A 10,918-nucleotide genomic window follows, 5' to 3' on the forward strand; every position below is an offset into this window, starting at 1 on the left:
GAATGTTTGTCCCTCCTTCCACTGAGAAACTGTTTTATTTCAGGTTTCTGTTACTTAACCCTAAAGTTTGTGTGCTTTGAGTCCTTCCCCTCAAAGCAGGGCTTGTGTGAAGGGTGACACTGCAGTGAGACCTCTGTCACACCCTGTGCTCTGTGTTCACTCCAGTCTCTGCTTCAGGCAGAGACTTTCCTGAAATCCTGCAAGTTGTCACCCAAGGGGCCTGAAATGAGCTTTCTTCTTTTCCATTAGCAGCAGAACAATTTATTTAGTTAATTACTTATCTTTGAATTCACAAGAGAGAAGTTTGGTTTAAACTTCTGAAACTGCTTAGTCACCATAAATTGTCTAGCAATAATGCATTAAGGAGAAAACACCCAAAGCTTAGGATGAGTTTACAGTGCTAAGAGCAATAAAATAAAAGAGGAATTTAATTACAAAATGTGGCACTCCCTTTATTGTCTCAGTGGCAAGAAAAATATTTCCACAGTACCTAAAATTATTATTTTATAGCAGAAAAAGCTTTCTGTTTGGAAAAAAAAAGGGGGGGGATTTTGACAAGCTTTAAAACTTGAACAAAGTTTTAAAAAACCTTTTTTTTTTAATATGTGAAGAAATCACTTGGATCAATGGAGTCTTTTTAGCAAACCCAAAAGTTGGCATACTCCCCAAAGAGTTCTTAATTCCTCCTGATGTCCATCTGCAATTTCAACTCTGTACCCCCATACTGCAGCAGTCTCTAATGTAACCTGTTTGCTTTTCCTAGACTTCAGTAATGGTGGCACCTGTGGAAAACAGAGCAGACAATTTATAATGCATCTAATTTCTTGGTCTTCTAATGTTGAAAATATTCTCTTTGAGGACTTCTCAATTCTGTATCCTCTGATAATTTTTGATAGAAATGGACTATACTCTGGCTTACTCAGGTCATTCTTCATCTGATAGAACTTCTGGTATCTCTAGCGTTTCATATCTTCAGTGCTAATAGTCCGGAACTGGTACCTGTGTCAGGCCATCCTCCAGCTTGTCTGACTTGCATAGAAAAACATAATTCTTCTCACACTTCATCAGAAATATTTTGTCCCACTTTATTAGTAATGAGACAAAAGAAAATTGTGAAAAGTCTAAAACTCCAAGTAGAAGAAATTCAAGAACAGAGGATTCTGCCGCTTCACAGGAAAGTGTAGAAAACGGGCAGCGCAAGAGATCCTCGCGACCTGCGTCCACGTCCGGCACAGCTAAAGGTAACATGCACAGCCACCCTTCCTGGGGAGAGGGCAGCTCCTAACCTGCTTCCCCAGGTGTTTGCCCTGGCAGTAGCTGCCTCATAACACTGGTTTGCAGCTCGTGCACCTTGCGTGCTTTATCTCTAGTTTCAAGGATTTAGCCACAGGTTGGTGTTGAAGCGTTTTCCGACGTCTGCACTGGCAGTAAATCCTGTATGAATTCCTCTTTGGTACATCTGTGGAACTTGTTTTCTGCAGCACTCACCACCGTAGTGTTCAGCACCTTGCCTAGTTGAATTCTCTTGGCAGAAATGTGTTACTGTTGGAAGGACCGTACTCAGATCAAAAAGTGACATTTTCCTTTTCCTGAAGCCTGAAAGACACAAGACTTAAGTCTTCCCAAGTGCACTGTCAGCTCTTGCCAAGTCAAATGTCATGGTTCAGGCACGCTCCAGAGGCTGCTGAAGTGGCAGCCAGGAGCATCAGGGAGTGCTGTGTGCTAGCACAGAGCCTCAGCTCTGCTTCGCAACAACATCTGAACTCCTGAAGTTATTAAGCCATGGCAATAGCAGGTGCTGACGTACCTTACTCCTATCCAGGTTACAATCTTTAACAGTTATGCAGCATTTGTGTGATATGCACGGCCCAGTACCAGGCTGAAGCTAATTCTGTCAGCTTCTTGTGTTTAAGGGTCAGAAAAATGCTGATGGACCAAAGTTATGCAAGAGAGTAGAGAGAGACCGTCAAGAGAAAACATTCGACCACTATTTTAAAGATAATATACAGAACAAAGAGATATTAATATAAAATGATTATAAAAGGAAGTCAAGTTGAATTCAGCCACCATTTCCATACTGGAGGTACTAAAGTGTGATGGTAAGAATATTGTGTTTTCAGAGTTTCAAACAAGCATTCCAGCTTTATGTCATTGTGCAATGACTCCCAAAGATTATACAGGGGACCTATATGTTCTGCACTTTTGTGACTGCTGAACTTAATTACATTTACTTCTTATGGCAGGACTGTGCAGAAGAGTCTGAGTCTGTATTGTAAAAATAAATTCTCTTTCATGATTGTGAAAAAATGGTTTCAAGAATGTGAAGCCAGTGTAAAATCCCTGCCTGCATTTGAGGGGATCTGGAGGGTGTGACCTGCCCCCACACTGTACTGGGTAAACCTAAAGATGACAACCAGGGACACATCAAATTCTGAAAATGTGGGGATGGGAAAGTGCATCAAATTTAAATCACAACAAAACTCTCACAGGGGTTTGTGCTGACTGTGTAATTCATTTACCTCTGTAAATAAAACCCTTGTTTTTAAATTATGCATCTGAAGCTGCCACAGTGTCCAAGGGCTTTGCTGGACACTTGGGTGCAGTTTGCAGGGGACACCTGGCTGTGCTGCCGTACCTGTTAGCTGCTCTGAGCTGTGGAGAATGAGCCAAACCAGGTGCTGTGTGCCAGAGGACAGGCTGCATGCTGGTCAGGTGGCTGCAGAAGTGACACCTGGTTTGCCACCTGTGCCTGCTCTGTTGTACATTATTGTTAGTGAATCAGAGCTTGATTATTCTGGTTTGGTTGCTCCTGTCCTCATATTATCTGTGTCCTGAGAAACCCCCTAATCCATGGCAAAAGGAATGTGGGGCTGGGAGGAGTTATCTCTTGAGATAGAGGCTGTTTAAAGTCATTATTTGGGAAAAAAATCATAGGGAGAGAGAAGGAGATTTTGACCAGCTGGAGCAGGAACTTGGTTGCTAAACCTCGGAAAGGAGGAGGCAGAAGGGTCACTGTGAGAGAAGAGCACACAGGGAGGGTCAGCCCTGTCCATGTGTGCATTATGGGTGCAGGGTTTGGGGGGATGCTGGTGATGATCCCAAGGGATGGAGACAGGGGCTGAGTGCTGCTGGCCCAACCCTCCCAAACACGGAGCCTTGAGCAGCAGCAAGGGCAGCAACAGCTGGAGCTGAAGCAACTTCAGTCAGCCCTGCTGCTTGGAGGGCTCCAGGCTGGAGCTGTGGAGATGTTTCACTTTTGAAAATTGGTACTGTACTGGTGTTTTCCCTTTTTGGAGTACTTTTCCAGCAAGGGCTGCTTTTAGCATTTACTGTAGCTTTGAGTTTGTTAAATTTTGGAATGTTGATTGCTTTTTTCTAATTCCACATGTAACAGCTGTGGAGTTGTACTGCTGCTGTTCTAATTTTAGATGGGCTTGGAATTTTTTTTCCCTTTTGACTCTTAAAATATACACAGCTGCAATAGTTTTTGGAAAACATTATGAAGAGCCAAAGAGACATTGCCAACGTTTAAAATCGCATTTTAAAAAATATCTAGAGATGCAAATGCCCTTGGTCCTTACTCTTTTTTTTCTTTTGAAATGGAAACTTAGTGCCTTGGTAAGTGCACTGAACATGTCACCTGCTGTTGCAGTGGCCCTGCAGGTGTTAACATTTGTGTCTTTTTGCATCAGCTGTGTTCCTGTGACTCAGTGTACACTGCAGAGACTTGTTTTTAATGACTTTTTAAGAGCTCAGACAACTGGGTTGTTATCTGGCATGGCAGGCTCCAAAACACCTCCCCAAGTGGTTGCACAGCACAGCCTGGGTCTGTGCTTCCTCCTGTGACACGTGGGGGACATTACAAATATTACAAATATTAGGCTCTTCTTGTAAAGACTGTTCTGTTAGGATTGCATAAATGTCCAGCTCCCACTGCTGGTGTCTGGAGAGCAGCTTGAGCTGATGGCCCAGGGGTGCCACGGCTGCTCCAGAGTCAGGCCCAGTGCTGGGGAAATGCTCTCCAGAGGTTCCCACTCTGGTGTGAGTTTGGAAAAATGTCAGGGCAATCTGTGCCCCTCTGGGGAATGGCTTACCGACTGCATATCCATGCTTCTTTTCTTCTCTTGATTTCAGAAACGAGTGCCAGTGCAATGCAGTCAAAAAGAAGAAAATCCAAGTAAATTACTGCATGGAAACATGAGACTTGTAAATGAGTGTGAATTTACCAATAGCAATTTTGAGCTGTGATTTTTCTTTTTTAAATACAATTCTGTACAGTAAGTCATTTTAATATTATACTGTTCCCGATAAATGATTTTTTTTTTCTATAAAACAGATAAATAGATATAAAAACTGGGTTCTTCTAAAACCCCCTGAATTTGCAAAGTGAAGTCAGGGTTAGCACATTAGGGTAATGTGTTTGTATGAAATGGAAGGGGAGGGGAAGACAATTGTAAATTTATTTGTTTCCACTTTTCATAAACAATTTAGAATACAGGGTTGTCATTTTTAGGTATTATAATAATGTAATGTGCTGTTGTTTAAGTACTGTATGTGAATAGCAGTCAGAGGGTTTATAAATGAACCCCATGTTGTTTGGAAATGTAAATAATTTTATTATATAGTAGATCTGATGTATTTGTTGTAGAAATGGACCAGTGAAACAAAAAATAAATTTAAGGGTTTGTATAATGTGGAATCCCTCATGCTCTAAATAAATGTTATTGTCCTATAAATTGGGTTGAATTATTATTAGCAACAACAGCAGCATCATTCCAAGCAGGGTGATTGGAGAGATTATTTAGAGCTCCAGGCCTGCAAGCTCCTTATATGTAGCTTCAGCAAGGAATTTGTTTAACTACAAACAAATTAAGTGATGCAGCTGTTCCTGCAAAGCAAGGGGGAGCAGGAAGGGCACCCTGCTGCCCTTGGGGCTGTGCAGGGAGCACAGGAGCCCCAGCAGCCTGGCTTCCCACAAGGGAGCAGGAAACAAGCAGGGAAAAGTCCCAATTCTGTGGGGTGAAGGCTTCTGCCAGGCAGAGCCTGGCGTCCCTGGGTCTGGAGAACTCTGCTGGGTGGGATGTGCTGCCTTGCAAAGTAGGTCAGGCTGCTGGGGAGAGCCAGGAGCCTGAGCTCTGCACACACACTGCCACCTCTTCTCTGTCTTGCTGGATTTTAAAAATATGTATCTCAAAATGCTAATTAAATACAAATTGTTATTAAATAGAAGTTGTCAGCTTTTATAATCAGAGAAATAAGCTATTTGTGCACAAGGTAACAGGCACTTAGCGGGGCCTCACAGAATCATTGGGGTTGGAAAAGTCCTTTAAAACCATCAAGTCCATTTGTTCCTCTAGCACTGCCAAAGGCCACCACTAACCCATGTCCCCAAGTGCAGCATCCACACTTCTTTAAAATCCCTCTAGGGATGGAGACTCCACCATCATCCCAGGCAGCTGTGCCAGGACTTGACAACCCCTTCCATGAAGAAATTTTCCCCAATATCCAACGTGAACCTCCCTTGGTACAACGTGAGGCCATTTCCTGTCATCCTGTCCCTTGTTCCCTGGGAGCAGGGCCTGACCTCACCCAGCTCCACCCTCCTGTCAGGGAGTCCTGGAGAGTGAAATGTTCCCCTCTGAGTCTTCTTTTCTCCAGACTGAGCTCTCCCAGCTCTCACAGCTGCTCCTTGTGCTCCAGCCCCTTCCCCAGCCCTGTTCTCTTCTCTGGATATGCTGCAGCCCCTCAATGCCTTTCTTGCCGTGTGGGGCCCAGAACTGCCCCCAGGGCTGGAGGTGCCTCAGCAGTGCCCAGCACAGGGGCACAGTCACTGCCCTGGTCCTGCTGCCACAGCACAGCTGGTACAGGCCAGGTGTCATTGGCCTCTTGCCCACCTGGCTCTTGTTCAGCTGCTGCCACCAACACTCCTGAGGCCTTTCCCACCAGGCAGCTTTCCAAGCACTCTTCAGTGTCTCCATCCTCCCTGCCAGAGTGTGGCTGCTCCATGTCCCTGTGCAGGCACAGCTGATGTGGGTACAGGAGCTCCACATCTTTGCTGGGCCCCGCTCTCCTGGGGCTCACCCTGCTCTGTGCTTGGCCTCGCTGCTCCTGTTGCTGCTCGGGTTGGGTGAGGAGCTTTGGAAAAGGAGGATTAGGTCCATGAAACTGCAAAGTCTTCACAGAAAAGGTCCACATACCAATAAACCAGGAGAAGAGAGGGGATGTGCTTCAGTTTGTGGGAAATACTACACTGTGGGGAGCAGAAAAGCTCAAGGTCAGGATCACCATTTACATGGATCTTGGGAAAGAAGAACTGCAAGATCCTATCACTGGGAAGGAGCCTTAGAAGGAGCAAAGGGCCCTTGTCTTTGTCCTCTGAGCAGTGCAGGACTTTGGAGCAGCTCACACTCAAAGCCCTGGAGGAGAGCTGAGCCAGGCTGGGTGCAGGGAGGGCAGCCCATGGGGCAGGGAAGTGATCACACCCCTTGGCATTTGGGGATCCGGAATGGACCTGGTTTCCACCTCCCACCCACCCACAAGATGTTGAGAATGCAGAGGAGACACAAGAGAGGGCCACCAGGATGTCCTGGGGCTGGAACACCTGGCCAACATCGCCCTTTTGTGCTCTGGAGCAGGTGGAGCCAGGATTTTATAGAGATGTGAGCTGGGAGAAAGGGACAGACAACACCAGGATAAATGGAAAGAGAGGAGGTTCTGACTGAGCAGAAGAAAGGATTCCCCCTGGGATGCAGTGGCAGGATCTCTCTCTTTGGAGAATTTCAAGCTTTGGCTGAGCAAAGCCAAATGTGGTCTGAATTCAGTATTTTCCCTGCTGTGAGCAGGAGGTTGGACTGGACATCCTGAGCTCCATCCATCCCAAATAACCCTAGGCTTTAACACCAGCTGCCAAATTTGGTTTTTCCGTAAGAAGGTTTATCAAAGCTTCAAAAGCTCACTCCCAGCTATTTTTTTCATTCCCAATATCTAATCTAACATTTCTTTGAAGTGCTTTTCCCAGCAGCTGAGGGGTCATGGGTATCTCCTCAGCTTGGCTCTGCTGGAGGAGCTGACACAGACACTGGGCTGGGCAAGCCCCATCCCACTGCTGCCCAAAGCTGCTCATGGCCATGTCTCCTCCCATCTTGGGCATCTCCAAGGATGAAGACTCCTCAACCTCTCAACCTGCTCTTGTGGTCAACCACCTTTGCAATGAAAAAACATTTTTTTATGTTTAAGTGAAATTTCTTTTTTTTATATATTTTTACTTCGATTTGTGTCTCTCACCCTGTCCCTGCACTGAGAATGTTCCAGTTCTGTTTTCTGCACTCCCCCCATCAGCAGGCCACACACAGAACCGGATCTCCCTGAACCTCCCCCAGGCTGGGCAATCCCAGCTCTCAGCCTCTCCTCATCTCCAAGCCTTTAATCACCTTGGAGGCATCTCTGCCTCCCCTGGGTGCTGAGAACATCTCACACAGTGCTTGGAGAAACAGCTGATGCTGCAGAGATTGGCTGATCTGGGATTTTCTCAAGGCAATTGACAACGGCTTTAGCTCTGTCATTATCTGCTGAGTTGTAAGGTTTGGTAATGGGGAGGGGGAAAAAATCCCCTCCAACCCCTCAGCCTGTGCCATCTCCTCTCCTGTGTGACAAGAGTCTTCAAAGGGGATGTTCTTCTGTTGTCTGTCACACCATTGACTTTTAAAAGCATTTTTAAAAAACCAAAGCATTTTGCAGACAGATTGCAAGCTTTAGAGGAATACACAAAAAATAGTTTTTAAATATATATATTTTTTATTTATTGTGATTTTTCTTTATATTAGATTTTTTTTTTTTCAGTCAAGAGACAGCATTACAACCTAACAACCAAAACCAGGTTACACACACACAGGCACACTACACAATGTATCCCAGGCAGTCAACACTCAAATGTTTACACAATGTCCTACCAGGAGGAGACACCCCTTCCCTACAAACCCTGCTTGCACCAACTGAACACATAACACACAAAAAGGACGGATTTTGTCAGCTTCGAGTTCCAGACGAGGTCTCAGTCCTACAGCACAGGTGATGTACAAAACGTGAGGCTGCTTTTTCCCTCTTCTCCAGGATCCCCAGTGGCTGTGCCACGTGTAAGGCAGAGCCCGGGCACAGGGCAGGAGGGCACGGGAACATTCTCCAGGGCATTTCAGGGAAGGCTTAAGGCAACCTCTTCCAAGCATGGAACAGCCATCTGTCCTGGCGCTCGTCCATCCTGCTGCTCCTGCTCCTGCTCGCTCCCCAAACACAGCCTGGTCAGCAACTGGGATTTAGAGCTTTTCAAAGCTGCCTTAGAGATTTAGTATATCCAAAATGCTAAATGGTTTTTAGGAAATAAAAACAAAAAAAAAAAAACAAACAACAAAACCCAAAAGAAAAACCCCAAACCTGCTTTTTGGGACATTCATTCTGTTGGGCTTCTCTGAAAAACCCCACAGTGACTTTGAAAACAACACAGAAACACAGAAATATCGAAAACTGACTGACTCCCTGGTCACCTCTTGCATAGGACTTGTAACTGCAGTTCAGTGATTTATTCAAGTTCTGTAATTGTGTTTTAAAAAAAGATGCCAAACCATGAAAAAGGGTGAAGGCACAAGTAACAGTCAGTCCCACATAGGGGAGGGTAATGTGTGGGCATGAGTTTTACAAGTAGATACCGGGGTGGATACATACAGATAGAATATTGCAGTGCTTGGTGGCTCTGTACATGAACAGTTCTGACACAAGAGGAAATTTCACTGGTTTACTGCTACACCTTGTGCTGCTCCCTCATCCCAAGAGTTCCTGAAGCATAAAGCCGAGCACAACAATTCAGTGAGACTTGGGCACAGCTGCTCGTGGCTCCCCAGCAAGGGTACATGAGGTGAATGTGGAAGAGCAGAGGAGCTTTGGGCTCCCATGTACAACCCATTTTTAAGCTACACGTAGAATTTACTGCGCTGTTTCCCCCTCCCTTTGCAGAGAACACAATCCTCCCCCCGCCCCACCATGGAACAGAATAGGGTCAGAGAGGGAGACAGAAGGATTTTCAGGTTTAGCTGCAACAGAGTCAAAGCTTTGCAGCTCATTTTGTGCTCTGGATTATGGGGCAGCATCCCTGTACAAAATATGGGGTTGGAAAAGCAATCCCCTTGCCAGCCCAGGAGTGTCAGCTCAGGAGTGACAGGGAACACACCTGGGTGTCACCACTCTGTACAGAAGAACTGAAAAGCCAATCACACATAAGAGCCACCTTTGCTATTAAATGGAGCTGCTCTTCCTCGTTATCCTCATTCCTGTAAGGTGAGGTTTACGGGTTTAGTTAAGGACTAACGTTTTCAAGAAGCAAAAAGAAAGGCTGATGGAGATGCATCGATGGAGCAGGGAGACCTCCTCCTGCCCAGAGGTGTCTGGAGCCCACGGCTGGGGACTGCTCTGGGATCCTGGAGATGAGCAAAGAGAAGGTGGCATCTCCAACAGGTGTGAGGACACCTCTCAGCAAAGAAGGGATTCTCCACGCAGGCAGAGCCTTTCCCACCGCTGCATCCAGCTCCTACAGCCGCATTCAGCAACTCGCGGCAGCCGCTCCAGTGATGGGAACGGGATGAGGACGGAGCCCGTGAGGACAACAGGAGATTACTGACTTTGGATGGAGCAGATCTGAGAGATGGAAAGCTCCACCTTGAAGAAGACAAGCCCTGAGGGGATCAGCCGCTTTTAAGGACTGTTCCTGTGGGTCTGCCTGTGGCAGTCCCCTGGGAGGGAGGGGCTGCCGGTGCTGTGGGTGTCACTCCTAAGGCTCTGGTCCCTGCCAGCAGCTGTGCTGGGGAAGTCACCACAGTCCAGTGGTGGAGAAGGGCTTGGGGAAGAAGGACTGAGAAGCTGGGGGAATGCTGGGGTGCTGGTGCTTCCCTCCTGCCACCAGCAGCTATTGCTGAGTGCATGCAGCAAAGGAGGAGCAGCAAACTGGAGGCTGGGAGTGGTGGCAGCTGACAATCCCTGGTGGCTTGAGCGTCCCCGTGGCACCAGCTGGACGTGGATGGCCTCTGGTTTGAAGCCCGAGACTCAGAGAAGACTCAAGGGCTGCCACCAGCCATTGCCAGGGCAGTGGGGCTCAGTGCTGCCTTCTGAGATGTGCTGAGAACCATTTCTCTTGACTTGAGGTGACTCATGTCTTCTTACTGTTTCCTAATTATGTGATGTTTGATCTTTGGGGACTCACTTGTTTTTCAATAAATTCACACAAAGTTTAATTTCCACTTTATGCAGGGCAATGGAATTGATACTGATCCAGAGGGGCAACTGCAAGGCTGTGGGACTCAAGCCTAGAACCTCACTGGAGTATTTTTTCATCCTTTTTTTTTTTTCTTACTGGTGTGATAAGACATCTAAGTGAGTATTTTGCTCCCCAGTAGGGCTGAATAGAAGAGGAAAAAGTACTAGTATGATATAAATGTAAAATTATTGATTAGAAACATGCCTAAAGAGAGAAGATTCTCACAATAGTGATCTTTGGAATGAGCCATGCATTTATGTTATCCACAATGAGAAGGAAACGTGGACTCCCATGGAAAGAATAATTTTCCTTTCAGACCAAACTTTTGCAGCAGGGTTTCTTAGAAAGAGCATTTGTGAGCGCAAGTTTCAGAGCAACAGGTGAAGAGGACTTTTGCCCCTACTCCCTTGGCATCCCTCCAGCTTCACAGTGCCAAGCAAGAGCCAGAACTCAGTGTGAGAACTTTGTTGTGGCTGCCAGTGAGGGTCCTCAGTGTGCTATGGCCACAGCCTGGCCTTGCCCAGTGCAGCAAGCCCAGCCTTGGGGGCCTGAGGGCACTGGGGGGCTCTGGTGCATCCCAAGAGGTGGCACTTCTCCAGCAGGGCTGTCCCTCCTGGTCCT

General features: G+C 46.5%; 1 protein-coding gene across 6 annotated transcripts in view; it reads left to right on the top strand.

Moving 5' to 3' along the window:
* The window catches only part of NCOA6 (nuclear receptor coactivator 6), a 43,632-nt gene extending 38,896 nt beyond the window's left edge, over window positions 1–4,736 (top strand). For 4 of the 6 annotated variants that reach the window (XM_086853532.1, XM_086853535.1, XM_086853533.1 and 1 more), the window contains 2 exons: window positions 1,093–1,241; window positions 4,135–4,736. In XM_086853532.1, coding sequence (XP_086709658.1) covers window positions 1,093–1,241; window positions 4,135–4,181 — 196 coding nt within the window. In that variant the 3' untranslated portion in view covers window positions 4,182–4,736. Of the gene's footprint in view, window positions 1–763; window positions 851–1,092; window positions 1,242–1,913; window positions 2,100–4,134 lie in introns of those variants that run through there. The other 2 variants (XR_015277160.1, XM_086853536.1) reach the window with 2 other exon arrangements.
* Window positions 4,737–10,918: the final 6,182 nt, after the last annotated feature.

This window comes from Cyanistes caeruleus, chromosome 16, assembly GCF_971803275.1.
Source record: "Cyanistes caeruleus chromosome 16, bCyaCae1.hap1.1, whole genome shotgun sequence".
Taxonomy (NCBI): Eukaryota; Metazoa; Chordata; class Aves; order Passeriformes; family Paridae; genus Cyanistes; species Cyanistes caeruleus.